The following is a 22,128-nucleotide window of genomic DNA, read 5'->3' as shown; positions in this document are numbered from 1 at the left end:
TTAAACCTCAGGTTTGGGAAATTCGTGCTTATTTTGCGAATTGTGTTTATCCATGCCTATTTTAAGATTTATTTTATATTATTTTGCTTATTTAGTTCAAATTTTCACAACCTCAATTAAAAATTAGTGTAAATTAATTTTAATTTATGTTACCTATACAAAATCGAAAATTTAAAACAAATAGGTATTTTTAACCAAAGAAATAAACAAATGAACTTCGGGTAAACTTAATTCCAAAAATAAGCGTCTTCATGTTCGAGTCTAAGTTCAGGTATGTTCACAGTTACTACAGCGAATAAAAAAATTGGTCAAAATTATTTGTTCGCAGTTATTAACTGCCAATAAAAGAGAGACAATGTCATAACATTAGATGGGATAAAAATACCGAAAATCATGTAATTTATTCGCAGTTAATAACTGCGAACAAACATGGCTTCCTTTTTTTTTTCTCATCTAACGTTATGACATTTTCTCTCTCAAACAATTTTGACTTTTTTTGACCAATTTTTTTGTTCACTGTAAGTAACTGCGAACATACTTAACCTTAGGCTCGAATATAAAGACGCTTATTTTTAGATTTATGTTTACCGGAAGCTTATTTATTTATTTATTCTTATTAAAATTACTTAGTTATTTTAAATTTTATACAAAATCAATCAACAATTCTTACTTGAGACCGTCTTTTCTAAAGACGGTTTTCAAAAGCCCAGCCCATTATGTTAATTTTAAAAAAAACTGACGCGCGCGTGTAAGTGTAATTTGAAAAGTCACATAATATATTTGGGGTTATAACAACATTTATTTTGGGGTGATAACATAATATATTTGGTGTTATACTAGCATATATTTGAGATTTATGACATAATTTATTTTGGATTATAACATAATATATTTGAAGTTATAACAATATATATATTTGAGGTTATAACATAATATATATGGGGTTATAAGTATAATAACATATATTTGTGGTTATAACATAATATATTTGGGGTTATAACATAATATATTTAGAGTTGTAAAAATGCATATTTTAAGTAATAATATAATATATATGGAGTTATAAAAACATACATTTGGGGTTTTAACATAATATATTTGGTGTTACAAAAATACTATACCCTCAAACACAGACCATTATATACCAAACTATATATTATGTTATAACCCAAAATATAATATGTTATGACCATAAATATATGTTGTTATAACCTCATATATATTATGTTATAACCTCAATTATATATATTGCTATAGCTTCAAATATATTATGTTATAATCCTCAAATATATGCTGGTATAACACCAAATATATTATGTTATAACCCCAAATAAATGTTGTTATAACTCAAAATATATTATGTGACTCTTCACATTATACTTACACGCGCACAGTAATTTTTTTTTTTAAATTAATATAATAAGTTAGGCTTTTAAGAACTATCTTTAGAAAAGACGATCTGTTAAGAGGGAGGCCGATAATCAATTTAAAAAGGCTAGGAATATAAAAAGGAGTTGTAGCATAAGAATTATCGCCCCTCCCACTTTAATGAGGACGTGAACTTCATCGAAATAGTTCAAATGCACTGCCCTTTGTAATCCTACTTCTTCCTACCTACTTAACCAAATCTATCATCCATTTTCCGTCTTTCTTATAATTATCGCCCTAGATCCTGTTATTACTCTCCCATTAATTCCGCAAATGGCATCCATATCTCCAGATGCTATTTTAGGTGCTAAATCTGTGGCTTCTGATTATCTTCGAAGCTCCAATAGTTGTATCAATGGTGTCCCTTTGAGGGAACTTGGAAGGACACGTTTAGTTTTCGGGAGGAAAATCACGTATAGTCCAGTGCTTGCCAAACTCAGGAAAGTTAAGAAACATGAGTATCCATGGCCTGAAGATCCCGATCTTAATGTTAAGGGTGGAGTTCTATCTCATTTATCTTCTTTCAAGCCTTTAAAGGAGAAGCCTAAACCTGTGACGCTGGACTTCGAGAAGCCTCTTATAGACCTTCAAAGGAAGATCATGGATGTGCGTATGATTGGAATTAATTAGGGATTTGGTATTATTCATTGCTCATTTGATTGTTTTTATGACATTTTTATTGGTTTTTGCAGGTAAGGAAGATGGCAAATGAGACTGGTTTGGATTTCAGTGATCAGATTGCATCTTTAGAAAATAAATACGAGCAGGTGAGTTTTTTGCGCTTTATCTATTAATTTGTTTGTGCAACACAAATTTAACGCTGTTTCCTAGATGAATAACGTATATAATGGATTTAACTTTGGAGGATTTCTTGATGTTGAACTAATTCATATTAAGGAGCCCATTTTGTGTAAAAAGAAAATTGGGAGCATCATTTTGTTGAAAGCATATAGGAGTAATGTTGAAGCAAGAGCCAATTCCATCACATTGGTGATTAATTTGATCACCTCATTGGCCATGCTCTAGCTTGCACACTTGAGAGTTAAGATGTGAGTGGCATGAAGTATGGGAGGTTAAGCTTTGGATCACTTGATGAAGTGATTAATGATGATGACCTGGAGAGCTTTGGGCAACGCATGGAGTGGCTTGATCAAAGTAAGAGAGTGCTAAACATGGGACTTAGCAAGTGCCTTGATCGTGGCAAGGCTCAAGGAGAACATTGCACGACCAAGGCAACAGCTCACAAGAGGTCACAAGGGGTATGAAGGCATCACTCAACCCGGTCGAGCGGAATGACGCTTGGTCAAGCGGGCTACAACAGCGCAATTATGCGACGTTCTGTTTTTCTTTGAGAAATCCTTGGGGGACAAGACTTTAGACCTAGGGCTTCTGGTTATGGGCTATATATAGGAGTTTTAGAACATCATTAGAAAGTAGTAGAGAGACTAATACAAAAGAACTAACTAGGGTTGTCACCATTAGAGTTCTTTGTATTAGTGTGTTTGTGAGGGTAAAGGTTGAATCTTTATCTTGAGAGAGTGTTCTCATGGCTTGAGTGAGTTGAGTCATTGATGTATGTTGATATATTAATGATAAGAAATTAATTTTGAGGGGGAGGTATTTAGAGATACCTCAGAGATCATGTGTTCGCTGTTTGGTGTTGTGATATGTTTTTGTGCATTCTTTGTTCATTTGTTCTTCACTAAATCTCTAAACCCTTGCATTTCAATTGGTATCAGAGCTTTAGGTAAGATTCTGGGGTAGTTTTGTGAGTAAAAGTGAGGATTTTGGTGAGGAAACAAGATGGGAGATTTAACCAAGTTTCGTATTCCATTTTTTCATGGAAAAATGATATTTTTGGTGTGGAGAAGTTACGTTGAAGACTTGTTGGTGCAACAAGAGATTGATGATGCACTTGAGAGAACTAGAACAACATCAGTGGAAGAGGGAAAGTGGGTGGCCATGAGAAAGAAGGCGGTGAGCACTATAAGGCTTGCCATTACACCCGAAATCAAGTATAACTACTTGAAGGAGACCGATCACGGTGTGTTGTTGGAGAAGCTTCCAGTAGTGTATGCTTCGAAATCTCTTACCAACACGCTTTGCTTGAGATGGGAGTTGTCTCAATTCGTGAAGGAGGATGATACAACTATGCGGACCATATCAACAAATTCAACTAATTGGTGTGCTAAAATTGTTGAATGCCGATGAAAAGCTTTCCGGTGAAGAGAAAGCCTACTATTTTTGACTTCACTTTCTAAGAGCTATAGGAATATAGTTCAAACTTTGCTTATTGGGAGAGAATCTATTACACTTGATCAAACTTTGGCGGCCTTGAGGGGAAATGATAGGTTCATAGAGAGACATGATGGGGAAGAGAAGAAGGGAAGTAGTGAGGCATTGTTTGGAGAGGGTTCTTGAGGGAGAGCTAAGAAGAGGGGTTATCAAGCTAGGTGGGAGTCTCAAGGGAGGAGTGACTATAGTGATATGGAGTGTTACTATTGCAAGAAGAAGGAGCACATTCAAATGATGTGCAAAGAGATGAAGGAGGATCTCAAGAGAATGAAAGACTTGAGTAGTGGTAGATGAGATGGTGAGAATAAAGGAAAGGTCGCTCTAGAATTTGTTGATGATGATGGTGACTATGTTGGGGCACTCTTGTTGATGGTGGAGTGGTTCACAGTAAGGAATAGGTAATTAACTCCTGTTGCTCATTTCACATTTGTTGTGCGAAAGAGAAGTTTGCTAAGCTTGGCTATTGTGATGAAGGCTTTGCCACTTTGCCTAAAGATGAGAGAGTGAAGGTGGAAGGTATTGCCGTATTGGTGAAGTTGACACATGATGGTGTCAAGATGAAGCTAGGTGAGGTGAGATATGTTCCTAAGCTTTCACTTGGGAGATTTGAGTCTAAGGGATGCATCTCCAAAGCTAGTGGTGGGTTATTAAAAGTCATTAGAGAGAGCATGGAATTCATGAGAGGGGGAAGGAGTGAGAGCAACTTGTATGTGCTACAAGTTAGAAGTGGTTGCCTAAGCCACATTGATGATGGTTGCAAGTCACCCAAAAAGGTGAGATTTGATGATGATGTAGGAATAGGTCTTGAGGGGAAGATTGTTGAAGCAAGAGCCAATTCTATCACATTGGTGATGATTTTGATCACCTCATTGCCCATGTTCTAGCTTGCACATTGAGAGTGAAGATGTGAGTGGCATTGAGTATGAGAGGATAAGCTTTGGATCACTTTATGAAGTGATTAATGATGATGACTTGAGAAAGGCATGGAGTGGCTAGATCAAAGCAAGAGAGTGTTAAACATGGGGCTTAGCAAGTGCCTTGATCGTGTCAAGGCTCAAGGAGAACATTGCACGACCAAGGTAACAACTCACAAGAGGTCAGAAGGGGGTTTGAAGGCATCACTTGATTCGGTTGAGCGGAATGTCTCTCGGTTGAGCAGACTACAATAGCCCAATTCCGCGACATTCTATTTTGCTGCGGGAAATCCTTGGGGAGAAAGGCTTTAGACCTAGGGCTTTTAATATGCTATGGGCTATATATAGGAGTCTTAGAACAATATTAGAAAGTAGTAGAGAGACTAATACAAGAGAGGCAACTAGGGTTATCACCATTAGAGTTCTTCTTTGTATTAGTGTGTTTTGTGAGAGATTACCATTAAAGGTTGAATCTTTACCTTGAGAGAGTGTTCTCAAGGCTTGAGTGAGTTGAGTCATTAATGTATGTTGATAATAAGAAACTTGTTTTGAGGGGGAGGTATTCTTAAAACCTCATAGAATGTTGTGTTTGCTCTCCTTTGGTTTTGTGTTCTGTTTTTGTGCATTCTTTGTTCATTTTTTCTTCACCAAACCTCTAAACTCTTGCATTTCAAGTAATAATTTTTTTGTACATGAGCTAATTCATTACAACTAGTCCATTTGATGAATATTGATGGTTCGAAGTTGATGGTTGCACGGATTAAGAAAAGACCCGACTCGAGGTTATTCCTTGGAGAACCCCTTTTCTTTTCTAAGTAAGTATGTGAGACATCAAGAGTAATTAGTTTTGGAGCTCTCTGTTTGCGTCAGTGTCACATGTTTCGCAAATCTCCTTGCGAATCGCGAATCGAAAATAGCAAATTATGGTCGGTTTTGGGCTATTCTTGTACAAATTTAAGTGAATCGTGAGTTCAAAAAGCAAAGTAGCTAGTGTATCATGTTACACTGGTTTGCGTAGCAAGTAAGAAAGATTAATAGGGGGCGTTTAGAGGTGGAAACCTTAATACACTTCCGTGGACAACATATGGTAGATTTTAACTGTTATGTATTGTTCTATAAATATACAGCTAGTCCGGCCTGATTATTTGGACTTATCCATGTACTTGAGTGGTTTGTTTCATCTTGAAGGGAAAGTTTTCTGGCTCCGCCGACCATTATCATGTGTCATTTTTCAGAGGCTTCAGCCACCTATATTGAACCCATGTTGAGCAGTTTTCAAATAGCGCAACGCTTGATTACGTATCATTTGTGCATATACAACAACAACAATATTCAATTACCTAATTTCATTAAGTGACCCGTGCTGCCGTGCATATGGTAGTTTTATTCTATTCAATTTGCTCGCATAATTTATGAGTGGAATTTCTAGGCTAAACCCCATTTTTAATTTTTATGTGATTTGTTGAGTGAGTTCTTTGAGAGAAACTTGTATGAGCCTGTGTGGTTGACGTACAAAACCTAAATGCTTAAATGTATGAAGTTGGGAGATTATTGATCGACTTAATGACCTATTCATTTATTTATCGACTCAAATGTAACAGTTTAAAACCTACAAACTAATAACGACGATTTTTTTTTCTCCGATTTTCATGACTGGTGACATTTCATTGCAATTCCTACGTATGAGTTTTAAGAGACCATTGAAATAATTTTGCTCAAGATTGTTCAGAAAATTGATCATAGGTGTTTTCGTGATTTACAATATATTATTAGCAATACTTAAAAGATGATATTGGCAGTAAGGACATAAGGATTAGGTTAGAAGTTGCATCCATTAATTGTGAGATAAAGGAGACTATCTCCCTTACCAATGTGCAGTAAAGAATAGACGAGTAAGAAAGGTGGAGGGTTGAAACCCCATAGATTTTAAAAGAGGAAGAGGGAGGTCAAATTGATTAAGATTGAAAGAATGATTAGGGATATTAGATGGTTATGTATGTGAACGAATGGTAGGATTAGAATTAGATTATTGGGTCATGTAGTCGAACTCATTTCATGGGTGTTTGCTGTTATTGCTAGCTGTCACTCATACTTTATTTTTATAGTGCATTATTTTCTCGTTTTGAAAATTCTACATAAGTGCACCATATCTTTTACCTAAGGGTTAACACTATAACTTCCCATATAGGGACTAGACACTTGTTTCCTCTTTTACTATTATGGGCTTTTGGTACACTTACTGTGTCTTTCATTTCCTTATTTTGCTTGCCCTAACCAAATGGTGCACTTGAAGAAATGGAGGAATAACATGTAATAGACTACATTTGAAATTACATTGAGGTCTTGTTTGGATGATTGGTAATTCAATTAGAAATGGGTTCTTGTTTGATTCGTCTTAATGTGTATTTTCATAATATTAACTTTTTAGAATTTTTTATCATATGAAATTAAATATATTAAAGATTAAAATCGTGCATTGGATAGCGTGAAAAACAGAAGTGTAGCTACTATTAAAAACCAGAGGAAGTATGTCCTTGGCCTTTTAGAATTCTTGTGAAACATATAAACTCGATCACAGTCCATGGTCATTTCCACTTCTTGTGTCATTACTAGGTTCTTAGGCGACCTAACTAACCCTTGTCATTATATAGCATCGAAAAGCTAGTAGGAGGATAATTCACATAAATATTCAATTAAAATATGTTTTTCATTTGTAACATATGGCACTTTGAATTCCTTACGTTGCAGTACAAGAATATTTATAGGAAAATAGTACTGCAATTATTTCGTAATACTTTTATGTTCGTGATACCTAAGGGATATAAGGAGCACAACTATTCAATTCCATCATCTTAAATACCCTTTAGAGTTCTCATCAATTTCTTTCCTTGATTGCCGTCTGATAATTGAGCTTATTTGATGATTGAAAATGCTCAATTAGCTCTATTCTTCTATATCCTTGCAGCTATTACTTTCCCTTGCATTTCTTTTATCGACTCAGAGCTGATTTCATACTTTTGACGCGAAACTAAGGACATCAACTTAAAGCACCTTAATTTAGCGAGAAGTACTACCACAAAGAGTATATAAAAACTTACATCGGTCTGATATTTTCTACTGCTACTCAAACTTATTTTTGTACATAATGTGGCTTGACTTAAGCTCTCCAATTGATGCTTGCTGTTTGTGCAATCATGTCTGAACATGTATTTTTCATGCTTTGACTTCAACTCACACCCCTTTTGAAACTACCAAAGAACTCAATTTTTGTGCTAAAACTTAAAACCAAATAGACGACCCTGCACATCTGGGATCACCAAAACTCTCTTGCTGCTTAAAAGTCGCATGTATTGCGCATTTGCGCTTATATTTTACATAAAAGTTGCTGGCTATTGTTAAATTGTAGAAGAAAAAGATTTTAGAATAAAACGTTGTTTTTTTTTTATTTAACTTTATTCGCTATCTCAATTGATTCATGAATTTGGAATCACCTGAAATGTGCTATGAACAAACTAAAAGCGACCATAATTTCCATTTCTTATTTCGCAACTTGCAATTTGCTATTTGTAGTAGATTAGCGAATTAGAAAACACTAGCAACAAAGTTGGTGGTTTTGGAAATTTTTGTAATGCTTTAAGACTTAATACTTCGTTTGCTTTAGTGAATTAGATTGCGTAACCAAATTGATCTTAAGAGTTTAGCCTGGATGTTTGTAGAGGATTTTTTGACTCCAAATATGGAAATTTCCTCCTGGCTATTATAATTCTACTTTTATAACTTTAAACTAATCATGGCTTTTTATAAATACTTTGCACGAGGAATTTGAAGGTTGTTGGCTAAAGTCTTGTTGCACAAAGTGGTTAGTATTCAACAACCCCTTTTGTGGATCTTGTATCGTTTGAGCCTTTGAGCTTTCCATTATGCACAATAGTTATTGTTCCTTGATTTCGAGGTGAGGTTGTTAATAATTCTATCTAGGGCTGTGTCTGTATCTTTAGGCTAAAGCTGTTTGTTTTGATGTGAGAGTTCATGGGTACGCTGTTTTAGTCTTGTTGCTGTCATTCATATACGAATGACACCACTTTGGTGTGCGGAAAGATCTTAGAGTTATATTTTTTTATCATTGTCTTTTCGTAGCTTTTCTAAATGAAATATTTTGTGCATTAAGCGTAGGTAAACTTAATTTTGCCATTTTTAAGCTAGGAAACTCTTGGAAGTGGACTCCAGATTGGAACATATTGAGGAAAGACTGTAAAATGCTGAATCCGTGTACAACAAATGTGAATGTGACACGATGGACTATGGAGTGCTTTTGATTGTTTTCTGTATGAGGGTTAAATTTTTTGCTCTTTTGGTATATTGATTTTTATCTTAAGGATATTAGTCTATAGCTGAATTTTGTTCTGATGAACATGTATGAACTGATTACAACCTACTTTTTATCCGTGATCTAAAGACTTTAGTGTCTATTCAACTAGTTTATGCACTGGTAACCGTTCTGTTTACTTTCAAATATGTAAGAAGCATGCTTCAGCATTGCCATTAACGATATCGTAAAATTTTCATCATGTTACTTTTTCTATTATTCATCTCTTTTTTACACGTTTTGCTTTTTACGATTATTTCCTTCTTTTTAAGGATTTGAGTTGTTTATTGCTGACTGCCTCCTATGTATTACCCGTATGTCTCTGTATAGGCATTAAGGGAGCTGTACCTACATCTAACTCCTATACAACGTGTGAATATTGCTCGGCATCCCAATCGCCCTACTTTTCTTGACCACGTATTCAGCATCACAGAAAAGGTTTCTGATTTATTATAATTTCTGTCATTTTTATTCACTCTTCAATAAAGTACATCCATTATCAATCTTTACGGAGGTTGTTCACACAACTTCTCATTTTATTTTGCATAATTAGTTTGTAGAACTACATGGAGATCGTGCTGGTTATGATGACCCTGCTATAGTTACTGGCCTTGGTACAATAGATGGTAGGCGTTATATGTTCATTGGTCATCAAAAGGGAAGAAATACGAAGGAAAATATTGCACGGAATTTCGGGATGCCTACTCCTCATGGGTAAATGCTTTACTATAATGTTTTACTTTAATTTAATGATCTATGTTTTTTAGGATGAAAATGAATACTTTTCTTATTACTATTACTTAGGTTCCTAATGCACAAAAACTGTAATTATTAATGTACTCTAATGGGATTAACACATGGTAATTAAGCTCTCCGCTTCGTGTAATTAATCCAATTCTTAGAGTCAAATAGTTCAGGTTAAACTAGAGCTTTTCATACCCAAATAATAAAACCAAGGGTAAATTTTCAAAAATAATTAGAAAAACTTGAAAAAAAAATTACATTTGGTCTCAATCCAATTTTCAATCTCCCTTTTTCCGTTTATTTATTAAAAATCACGTCTTTGAATAATATCCTTTATAATAACAGTTAAATTTAATTTTCCAATATAAATCCTATCTTTAACCTATATATTTTATAATAACAAATTATATTTTAATAATAATACATATTAATTTTTATAATAATTAATATATATAATTACAAATAAATATGCAGTATCTAAAATTATAATTTTTATTATAAACTATATTTTAGATGTTAAATATGTGTTTATAGTATAATGTACTAGGTATACACAGCACAGTCCACATAAAATAAATTTATGAATAATATTAGATGTTTTTAAAAAGATATATTAAGAATAATAAAAAATGAAAAAAAATGTAAAGCAAATATGGTAAAAAGGTTGAAAATGTCATTATATATGGACCATTAAATTATGGTATAAATATTCAAATACATTGGTTATAATATTTTCTTCTATAAAAAAAATAATTAAAACTTTTATGATTAAATGAATAGTGAAATTTGCAAATCACCTATTATAGTTTAGGTATACGCAATCACAATAGATGACTTATTTATTAGATCTACATAAGTCTATAAATTTGCAATTTACAATTTTACATGGATACTTGCATGCTAGTTACGATATTGAGTGTACTTAATTAAATTTTTGCTATCTTAGAAACAATTGTTTTTTATGGTATGATTGTGATTATGCAATGCATATGGATTTGAAAGATCAATTGTTTAAAAGCTTGACAGTTGCTATCATTGTCTCATTTATAATTGATACTCCATACTACACTCAATCTTTTAAAGTCTTACTTTCCCAGTCTCATCTCAATACTTCTTTTGAATTATATATACTTTAGTATAAAATACATTCTTGCTTTAATTTTAACTAAAACAAATCATTTTTATTTATTTAGTAATCAATAGATCTAATTTATTCTCACGAATTATTATCCCTTGGTCAATGTTATGTATAATAATAATTTTGTCTTCTAAGAATTGTTTTTTAATTGATAAATGAGGTCGATAATCAACTACTAATTTTATAAAACAAAGGAATATTTTAAGCCATGAAGTTAATATCACTGTGATTATAATTTTTAGGTCTGTAACATTAAAGTATATTTTTTTCTTTAGGATTTAATGAAAATGCGTTTTCATGCATATTGAACTCTAATAATTAGTTGCCTGAATTCTCAAATTTTAAATTAATTACGACATAGAGAATTAGTTCTTTTCTCAATTGGAGCATGTACCACTTTCTCCAGATAAGGTCATAAGTTTGGATTTTCGCTGCCTTCCTCCCTTAATCATCCCTTTCCCTCAGCCTACCTAGTACTAAAATAAATATATACAGTGTATTATGTTATTCAAATTGTCATATTAATTGATGGAAATTGAATTAAATATTGTGACACATCTCTTCTATATTTAAACACAAATTCTTATGAGAGACAGTTTCTTTGAGAGACCATTTCTAATTCGACCGGCCCATTATATATTTTTTAAAATATTATAAGTAGGCATTAAGAATGGTGTAGGTAGACATTTAAGATATTGAAAGTAGGCATTAAGGATACGACAAATAAGCATTAAGAATAATGTAAGTAGACATTAAGAATACGGTAAGTAGGTATTAATCTTTAATGGGTTGGGCTTGAGACACGTCTCTCAAAGAGACGGTCTCTCAAGAGACTAGTTGATATTTAAATGTATTTTATTGTATATATAAGGTGTATATAATCATCCTTTTAATTAATATGGCTTAACTCTTTCCAAAAGGGATAACATCATCAGATGTCTTGCTTGATTTGTGTTATGTTTTGCTTGATTTATGTGATTAACCTATAAGAGATGACATCATTTGAATATATGTCTTGCTTAATTTGCATTGTGTTTTGCTCGATCTATTGGGTTAAGACTTGGTTCAATCATTGACAAATAGAAGATTTCCAAGTTTACTATAATAATAAATGAGTTTATTTCAACTGATATACTCTAGTAATAAAAATAATATTTTAATTAATACAACATGCCTAATGTCACAACTCAAAAGAAGAAAAATTGTTGTCAATCAACATTTTTCTAAAATAGTAAGTTCTTCATGATTGATATGATTTAACAAAGTATTTGGATGATCTAAGCATTCCTATAACAATACATTTGGATAGTATGGTTGTATTAATACATTATATTGTATAATAATATAATGTATAATGATTATATTATACTCTCTTCGTATTTGTTCTTTTGATTTTCCCAAAAAGAAATTACACAATATTCTCCACATGTTGAATATTTTTATTTTAGGTTAAGATTTGGACAAAATTTACCTAACACTCACCCTCATAATTTCTCACCAGCCTATTCAGTGCCTTCCTCTCTATTTGTCATTCAACGGATAGTCTTGCTCTTTATGTTTCACATGTCATCTTCATCTTTTTTTCCTTTTTTTTTTTTTTTTTAAAAATGAGTTCATAAGTCTTGTCTTGCTTTGGTGATCAAAATAAGAGTTTATTTGCATTTACTCCATTTCTAATTGAGTTTCCTTGAACAGTTGACCTACGCAAGATGGTCAATGTTCTTATGGCCATGAATGTTCATGTTTTGAGGTTGGTAGATCTCTCTTACTGTGTCGAGCTTCTTTATAGAAGTCCTAGTTTAGTAAAGGTTGAAAAGTTTTGAAAGCATAACAAAGATGATACCATTTCTCATGCTAAGCACCTTGTAATAATTTGGTTAATAAAGGAGAAAAAAGGTAGTCGTAGACACTTCTAAAGACGTTATTAATGCTATAAGTTGTCTGATCTTTTTAAGCGTTTGTAGTTGTATTGGTATTTTAAAATGAGATATGGCATCATCTTTGTCAACCTTCCAAAACTTTTTTTAGTTGTATTGAACTAGGATTCCTACAAAGGAGTTCTAAACTGTAGGGATGAGATCTACCTATGACCTACCTTTGAAAAAACTCAGGCCGTAAGAATATAGACTATCTTGCTTTGATTGACTTTTTAAAGGAAACTATATTGAAAATGTAAGTTAATATGAACATTTACATGTTTATGAAAAGAATATTTGCACATCAACTCGTGTATTGATCACTAAAAGAAGACAAGAGTTACAAATTCATTTCCAGAAACAAATGAACAAAAATGAAGATGAGATTTGACAATTCAAAGAGCAAATCATTGAAGGAGTAGAGAGAGAGAAAGATAAAGGGAGGTGCAGGATGAAGAGGAGTTGTGAAGTTATGAGGGTGAATGTTAAGGTTTCTAGGGGGAGCAATACAAAAGAACAAGAGTGGGTAATTAAGAAACTAGTTTTCTTATGCCATAAGGGTAAGTTTTTCTTGCCATTTTTATAAATATTGGTTATCTTTGTCCTAAAATAGAAAGATTCAACATGGTTAGAATATTTTGAAATTTTCTTTTTGAGAAAATATGGATAACAATTAAGAATATTAGGGGTAATAACTACTAAAAAAATGTCCCAAATAAAATAAAGGAAGCGAACATAAAAAGTAAGGAGAGATAAATCAATATTGCAAAATACCTCAATGACATTAACTTATCTACCAACACATTTTACATTTCTTATGGTTATAGGAAACCTTAAGATCCTAAACATTGACTGAAAAAACAAATTTCTTATTATTAGTAGAATCATACTATATTTATCGCTTTTTTGTTACCCTTGAAACAATTACTTTGATTCCTCCCGTACACCACATCCTGAACGATTTTCAGACCATGGGCAGCCTGATCTAAACAGCACTGCTGTTTGCTGGAGCCTTGCCGCCATCTTTCAAGTCTTTCCTCTTCTCCCTTCACGTCCTCCTCATGTATTCTTTTTTCCCTCTTATATGCATTATGTGTTCTACTCTAACGTAATGTTGACGCTCTTTTTTGCCTTTATATCACATTGTTTCAGTTATTTTAGTTGTGAAAAAAATTAAATTTGAAAGTTAAAAGATGACTTGTTGAAGAGGTTTAAGGTCAATTAGGCCTTTAAAAGAAGACAAAGTAAAAGGTGACTTTTAAATAATAGAAGATGAGATTAAAGGTGGGTTTTATAAGAAATAAACTAAAGGTGAGTTTTTTTATTTGAACCATACATAATTGGGAATTTTGTTTTTGATTTTCACTTTACTTTTTGAAAAATGGTTTAGCTGACCTAATTTGGGTCACATTGTACACTTAGAGAAAACACCTAGGTAAAGGTGAGAGTTTTTCGAAATAAAAAATGATGAATTTTCCAAATGTGGACCACCAAAAGGTGGGATTTTCATTTCTAGTTTCTCCTCATAATTAAAAAGAAAATCTGAGCGTCCCCTACCCAATGTTTCTCACACGTACATCTTGTATAATTAGGGTAGGAGAGAATTGGTTCATCAGCCGATGCAGTCCATGTCTCCACAACCTCTCGCTATTGCACATTAATTATCATCATTCAGTTTACTTCAAGTTTGGTTATTCAAACTGTTTACCCTAATGACAGTTATCGGAAGGCTCTACGCATGATGTATTATGCTGATCATCATGGATTTCCTATTGTCACCTTTATTGACACTCCAGGGGCATATGCAGACTTGAAGTCAGAGGAGCTAGGACAAGTATGTAAATAACATTTGCTTCTCTATTCTTGAGATGATTTCGTCTTCGAACTAATTATTCATTATATGGATCCAGGGAGAAGCTATTGCCCACAATTTAAGAACAATGTTTGGATTGAAAGTACCAATTGTTTCCATTGTCATTGGTGAAGGTGGCTCTGGTGGTGCTCTAGCCATTGGTTGTGCCAACAAATTACTGATGCTGGAAAATGCAGTCTTCTATGTTGCCAGGTGATTTACAATTGCTCTTATTGTCTCAAGTATATAGATGTTTGATGATAGAAGATTGGCAGTATGCTACCTATTAGGAGTATTTGTTATTGATGTTTTATTGTTGATGTTTTGAAGTTATAGAAGTCCTTGTGTATTTGGAGCCCTTTGGTGTTAAAATTTATAAAATAACTAAATAAAAAATATAGTTAATGCAAATATTATTGTTTTTAATAAATTATATTAGTAGGTGATAAAAATGTTTGTGGACTAACACTTGAAAGCTTGGTTCTCACAGCTTACCCCATTTGTTAGGATTTAAGGCTTTGGCATTGCTAATGTAATTGGTTTTAAAATGTACATATTAAATAGTACTTATGTGGATTTGTGAATTGGCAACTTTCTCTATATAAATGTGAGAATCAAAACTATTGTTTTATTTGTGTGTATCGAAAAGAGTTATTTTTAAAAATATGTTAATAGTGCCTATTTTACCCATTCATGCTTGTTTGGTGTCAAATACGAAATGCAAATGAGATGGTATTCCCGGACACGGTCAAAGAGAAGATCCCTAGACTTTGAATTGTATGGAAAATTATGTCACTTTCCTAATGAAGGGGCTTTTAGTCATGAAGTGGCGGGTAAAATCTTGATATGTGATCTTCTTGGCTGTTGCTTTCTTTTAAACACATATTTTGATAAGTGGAGTTCTTTCTTTCTTCTCCTCTCCCATGTCTTTCTTTTCCTTTCTTATACCACATCCCTAGAAGTTTTTTTTCCCGTTGTCCTCTTTACTTGTGATATGGGCATTTTATCTTATTTTTAATAGTCTTTTATTTTGCAACGTATTGTAGGGTTTGCATAGAATGGGCTATAAGTGGAGCATTTTTTTTATATTAAGGAGGCTGAATGTTTTACTTTTAGATATTTCTACAATAAAGTATTGTAAAATATTTTTAAAATAATGTTTTTAACATGTAGTGACTGCCTATGTCACCCTTGACGGCCATTGTTCGTTACTATGCTGACACAGTAAGGACATGGACACATGTTGGGTACGGCAGTTTGCTACCTTGTTAATATTATCTTTTAACTTATGTTTTGATGAAAAATGAACACTAACACTTGTTATCTTTGAGCTTTATTTCTTTCAAGTTTCAAAGTAGCATAACATAAATTAAAATCTTAAAGTTTTACTTAAAATTTTTTTTCAAATAGAAGTTCTTAACTTCATACATTTTTACATGAAGATATAAATACTGATGTGTTGTTTTGTTTCTGTGCGTGTATCCAAATATTGGAAAATGTCTCCATGTCCCAAAATTTAAGGCATCAACCAAGTCTAACTCTCACCAAGTGACATAGCTCATTGTCGTATACATGTCAAATCTCGGATGGTGTTCCATGTTAAAATATTTCAAGCATTGCTGAATCAAGACACAGGACACTTGACAAGTGTTGGATAATCAATACCAAATATATGTTTTAAGTAACATAAAAAAATCTTAAACATAATGTTACCTTCAAGCCTTAAGACAGTTGTGGAACACCCTCGATTTGGAACAAAGTTGGTTCCTGATTTGTGATTTCTGTGCATGTGCCTATACACAGGTAATATTTGCTGAATAAACAATCCTATGGGGATACATATGAGTATTAAAGGGGTACATATTATCATTAAAGGAGAACTTTGACTTCCTACTTTTCATTTGATCCCACATCACTCATTCCCAAGTATGGTTATGACACTTGAACCCTTCATTTTGAACTCAATACTATGGAATTTTTTACTCAATTAGTTTAGTTTGACACTTGGACATGTATGATGTTCATTTTGCATTTTGCACGGGGGTGTACATTTTGCATCCATCTGCATTCTGCACATAGCGATAGGTGAACACAGCACCTTATTCTTTGTTTTGCTCAGTTGAAACTAAATAAGCAGATGGCCAAAACAAGCCTGTGTGCATCTACGTCTGTGGGAAGGGGTGGGTATAAGTGCTTACCAAGCATTACACTCCTTGATTAAAGTTGATTTTGTTTTAATGCGCTGAATTATATTAGTATTAATTCATGTATCTCTGTGTTCAGTCCAGAGGCGTGTGCAGCTATCCTATGGAAGAGTGCTAAAGCTGCTCCCAAGGTCTACACCTTTCCTTACCATAGATACGTGCAAAGGGAAAAAGAAAATTTTCTTATGTGTTCTAGTTTCTCATGTGCAGGCCGCAGAAAAGCTGAGAATAACTGCTTCCGAGTTAACCAGGTTGCAAATTGCAGACGGTGTCATCCCTGTAATGAAATTCTCTGAAAATTCTACTTTTAATTCCAGTATCTGGTGGCTAATATTTGTTGCTGGATGCAAATTGTTTTGTATTGTCTGTTTTCTCCTAGTTACTCAATATGTGCCAAATAATTTTATTTATTCTTTCATTCTCCTTCCTACTTGTGGCTGAATACAAATTGTCTGAAAAAGATGGTGTCATTCCCTGTAATGAAATTCTATTGTAGTCTACTATTCATTTCATTTTTATTGGTGGATGAGTAAATTTGTCCTGTATTGTCTCTTGTCTTAGTAGTTTCTGAATTATGCCAATAGTTCAATATATATTCTTCATTCTTCTTCCTGCTTGTTGACTTTGGTATCTGAATGAGCTTCATTTCCTTGGCAGGAGCCGCTTGGTGGTGCACATGCTGACCCTTCATGGACATCACAGCAAATCAAGAAGGCAGTTGTAGAATCCATGGATGTAAGTGTTCATGATTGTTCATAGTTTTAAGGAAATAATAGTTTGACCTTTACATTATGTTTGGATAGCAATATAGGAGAGAAAAGAAAGGGGAAGGGAAGGAAGGGAATGGAAGGGAAGAGAAATGGAAGGGAAGAAACTCTTGTTTGTTTAGGATGGAAGGGAAATAAGAGGTTTCCCTTCAAATCTTTCCATCTTTGGAAAGATTGATATTGTAACAACCCGACTTACTGTTGACTGAGTAAATAGGGTCATCATGGAGTTTATTTCCCAAGAAACTTAATTTTCAATTCCAAAACTTGTGCAAAGAGGTCATCAGTTCTATGATATAGCTGTATCAGCTAATTCTCAATCCAAACATCTAACTAAAACACAAAGTAATCATAAAAGTCACTATAAAAGTCCAACATAACCAATACAATCTAGTCCATTATACATTTACCAAAACCTAATACAAAGCTACAACTTCTCACCTACTCATCTCAATTTAACATCCATGTAACTCTAATCAACACCGCTAACCCATCGTTCCTGACCGGTTCCGATCTGTAGACAGTCTAAAAGATGGAAACAACAGGGGTTTAAGTTAAATTGAATGAGAAGTGACAATCCAAAACAATAAAACATAGTAATTCAAATCATAAGTTTAAAAGCAACATCAGTTTCCTAGATCTATGTGCGCACAGGGAGTCTAAGGCAATGTCATTCTCGGGTGAGGCTAGTCAATATTTGAATGACAGTTCACCTCAAAATAGGGAGTAAGGGAGATTTTCCCTCTACTTCGTCAATGACCAGCTCGTGAGCCCAATCCATTGACCATATTAATATCAGCATAATCATTCATAATAAATTTGTCTCAACATTATAAAATTCACAGTTTTTATAAAACACTTTTTAAAATTGTAGTCTGGCCAGACCCTTTAAGGAACTGCTACTAGTCACCGAAAAGACGCTTCAAAGAGTCAAGACCGGTTCACCACAATGAACTAGAAGGGCTCCTCAACGTTGTCGTATCCTGAAGCATGACACTAACAACGTCACCAGGGTGCGTACGATGCAACTATACCAACATATAACTTATTACATCTCCTACGACACTAGCTTATCTGCTCTAGCATTTCTAATCATTAAAGAATTAAGCATGTTTTACCTCAAACCCCTAATATGTCATCAAGATATCATAAATGCGACCTAAACTGGTTTACTTTCTTTTAAAGATTACTCAACTCATAATTCTATTTATATTTTTAAGTACACAAAGTAAGCTTTTTAACTCATACTTAACAATGCTTCTAAAAACTCCATAATTTATTCAAGACTATCAATTGCCCAATAATTCATTATTTTCATATGCTTGTCAACCAAGTCCATAACTAACATTACTCACCCTATCTCCAAAGCTTACACAATACCATTATTTCAATATTTATTAAACTAAACACCATTGTTCTTATTCTAATTTACAATCTACAATTCACAAGTATCTAGTAATTCCTCCAAAATTGTTAGATTATATAACATAATCTTTACACTTATTCTCCAACAACATCCACAATCTTCACATTTATTTAATCTAATCTAATCATGATAAGATTCATCTAATAAGATACAAATGGGCATACGTATGATAATTCTTGAAGGCCACTAATCAATCTTAAGGTTGTAATGATGTATGATGAGAAGAAAAAAAATTGACTAAATAATAGTATGATTCAAGAACCAGGGAATGTATAATTATAATATTCAAGAATTAATTAAAGGGATAATCATCAACATTATACCTTACATTCCAATGGGGAGAGAAGGCTGGACTGCAGCTTCTCAGGAAAGAACGAGGTTGTTGTGCTTTGTCAATTTTCGAAAATGAACAAGAGAACAGAAGGCTTCGCTGCTGCTGCCTCTTCGACAGATTCAAGGAACATAGAAAGGTTGATGGCTGCTGCTTCTCTTTGACGGGTTCAAGAGACAGAGGTAAGTTGATTTTTCGAAGCAATTGGAGGAAGAGAAGGTTGTGCCGGCTGAACAAAGGAAAAAAAAAAAGTGTTGTTGTTAGAAAGTAGGCGTGAATTGAATAGGGCTTATAGGAATTAGAAGATGATGAATAGTTCCATTTGAAAGGATTAATCCTGATTTAGGTTTTTGGAAGTAGGAATAAATGATATATATATATATATATATATATATATATATATATATATATATATATATATATATATATATATATATATATATATATATATATATATATAATTACATAATAAATGGGGAAAAGAAGGAAGGAACTACTACATTAATAAAATAACTAAATAAAAAAAAACATATATAATTAGCCAAATATTTATGCCCAAATGTTTCTTCGCTATCTTAGCTCACAATTATTTATTCTACTCAACCCAAAATAATTCTCGTTCTAATATTTATTTTAAATTCCCACTATTAATTTCTCAAATGTTACAAATACCTTTAACAAAATCATCCATTAAATCCCTCAAAATCCCTTTCTTCCCATTTTGTTATCCAAACGAGGGATCCCTAATCCCTCCAAATCCCTCCCCTTCCTTTCTCTCCATTTCCTTCTATCCAAACACACTCTTAGTCCACACTAAAACAATGTGCACCAACTTAAATCTAAGGAGTGTGAGTTAGAGAGTGTGGCTAAATGGAGTAGAGAATGAGGAATATGCTTGTGAATGGAAGATCAAAGAAGGGTGCACAATAAAAATAGTATGGACTAAGTTCATATTAGACTTTTACTGTTAAATGCCTCTTAATGTTCTTTTGAAATTTGCTTTTGTTACTTGGCAAGTGGAAACTCCATAGATGAATTTGCAAAGGCATTGTCACGCTGTTTTAGTTGGCAATATTGGTTTGAACTTATGATGTCAATTGTTGGCCCATGGCAGGAACTTTGCAAAATGGACACTGAAGAGCTCTTGCGTCACAGGACTCAGAAATTCCGCAAAATTGGTGGTTTTCAAGAAGGATTACCAGTTGACCCTAAGAGGAAAAGGAACATGAAGAGGAAAGAGGAACCACTTCAAAGCAAGGCTTCAACTCTGGAGCTGGAGAACGAGGTTGAAAAGCTGAAGGAGCAAATCCTAAAATCCAAGGATTTGTCAATAGAGACTCCAAATGTGGATGAGTTGATAGAGAAACTTAAGGTAGAGGTTGACCACGAATTTTCCAAGGCAGCTCAAGCCTTAGGTTTTCAGGACCGACTGTTGAAGTTGCAGGAAGAACTTTCAAAAGCAAGAAATTCCAAGGATGAACTTAAGCATTCTGTGGTGCTGGAAAAGGTTCAGAAATTCAAGGATGAGTTCAGCCAGTCTCTATCTGCAGCTCCAAATCATGCTAGCCTGAGTAATAAGCTCAGCATGCTGAATGAATTATCGAAAACCATGAAAGTAACTGAAGTTAAGAGTAAGTCCACCATGTTAAAACAAGAGGTGAACAAGAAATTTAAAGAGGTCCTAGATCGCCCCGATATAAAGCAGAAATTGGAAATGCTTAAGTCTGAAATTGAGATATTTGGGGCCTCCACACCCAATAATATGGACGACGTACTGAAGAAAAAGATATCAGAAGTCAAGAAAGAGGTGGAAACAGAATTTGCAAATGCTCTGAAGTCGCTAAATTTGGATCTGAAGATTGCAAAATCAAATGCTGTATTTCCTGTTGAAGCGAGCTTGCCTCTTAACTTAAAAGGCATGATCAAAGAATTGGAGGATGAAACACAAGGAAAAATTGAAGAAATTGTAAACTCATCGGATTTGAAGAACAAAATCCATTTGTTGAAATTAGAGTTATCGAAGGCTGGAAAGAATTCTGATGCAGAACTACAAAATAAAATTCAGGTTTCGATAAAAGAAATAAAAGAGTGTCTTGCAGAGGCTCTTCGGACGTCTGAGTTAGCAGATAAGCACGGAAAGCTTACAGCGGAGATTGAAAAGGTATTAGAATCAGATGGGAATTCAAGTAGTGGATCAAAAACAGATATCAACATTGAAGCTGAGCGCAGCTATGCTTAGTAAATTTTTTTATCCATTTGTTATCTTATTTATTTCTGTTTTCTTCCTTGGACATTGCCCCACATGCATGAACTGGATATGTCGAAACTGATTGGGCTTGTAATTGAGAGAAATGAGAGAAATCTGCCCAGCATTTGCATTTTTAGGCGTGATGGTTATTTACTAGTGTTTGCTAGACTGTAGTTCTTCGTATACACCTTGCGGGTTTCTGCGTTGTACTTGTGGTAGTTTGTAATTTGTGTATTTGAGCCTTGATCTAGTGGTGTAGTGCACTTATATGTATTAAGAAAGAATATTCTAAAGATCAAGACATTCATAATCATAACTATCACTGAAACAAAGGTAGATTGGAGCATTGCCAACTTTGGAACTCATTACCTATTTACTTGTAATGTATCTCCTTTTCAAATAACCTTTTTCTACTCCGAATCTTGGCAACAATTGCAAGTCATACTCAGTAGTCATAACATCGACCTACTTAATGTCCATTACATACCCTTGATGGTCG

The 22,128-nt window shown here is 33.6% G+C and overlaps 1 protein-coding gene across 1 annotated transcript; it reads left to right on the top strand.

Moving 5' to 3' along the window:
• The first annotated feature begins 1,525 nt into the window (after positions 1-1,525).
• LOC130803468 (acetyl-coenzyme A carboxylase carboxyl transferase subunit alpha, chloroplastic) lies at positions 1,526-21,928 on the top strand. Its single transcript, XM_057667575.1, has 10 exons — positions 1,526-2,034; positions 2,121-2,195; positions 9,334-9,441; positions 9,557-9,717; positions 14,521-14,635; positions 14,712-14,866; positions 16,937-16,988; positions 17,068-17,136; positions 17,515-17,592; positions 20,496-21,928. Exons 1-10 carry the CDS (start codon positions 1,702-1,704, stop codon positions 21,618-21,620), a joined length of 2,271 nt encoding a protein of 756 aa, XP_057523558.1. The 5' UTR covers positions 1,526-1,701; the 3' UTR covers positions 21,621-21,928.
• The last annotated feature ends 200 nt before the right edge of the window (positions 21,929-22,128 follow it).

Source organism: Amaranthus tricolor, chromosome 17, assembly GCF_026212465.1.
Source record: "Amaranthus tricolor cultivar Red isolate AtriRed21 chromosome 17, ASM2621246v1, whole genome shotgun sequence".
Taxonomy (NCBI): Eukaryota; Viridiplantae; Streptophyta; class Magnoliopsida; order Caryophyllales; family Amaranthaceae; genus Amaranthus; species Amaranthus tricolor.
This window is presented reverse-complemented; position numbering and strand designations above follow the sequence as displayed.

Bases quoted from the DNA above. Each gene is read 5' to 3' on its own strand.
- LOC130803468 (XM_057667575.1), top strand. From the start codon at position 1,702: ATGGCATCCATATCTCCAGATGCTATTTTAGGTGCTAAATCTGTGGCT. The intron at 9,718-14,520 runs GTAAATGCTTTA...CCCTAATGACAG, and splicing joins GGGATGCCTACTCCTCATGG to TTATCGGAAGGCTCTACGCA. The intron at 17,137-17,514 runs GTAATGAAATTC...TTTCCTTGGCAG, and splicing joins TTGCAGACGGTGTCATCCCT to GAGCCGCTTGGTGGTGCACA.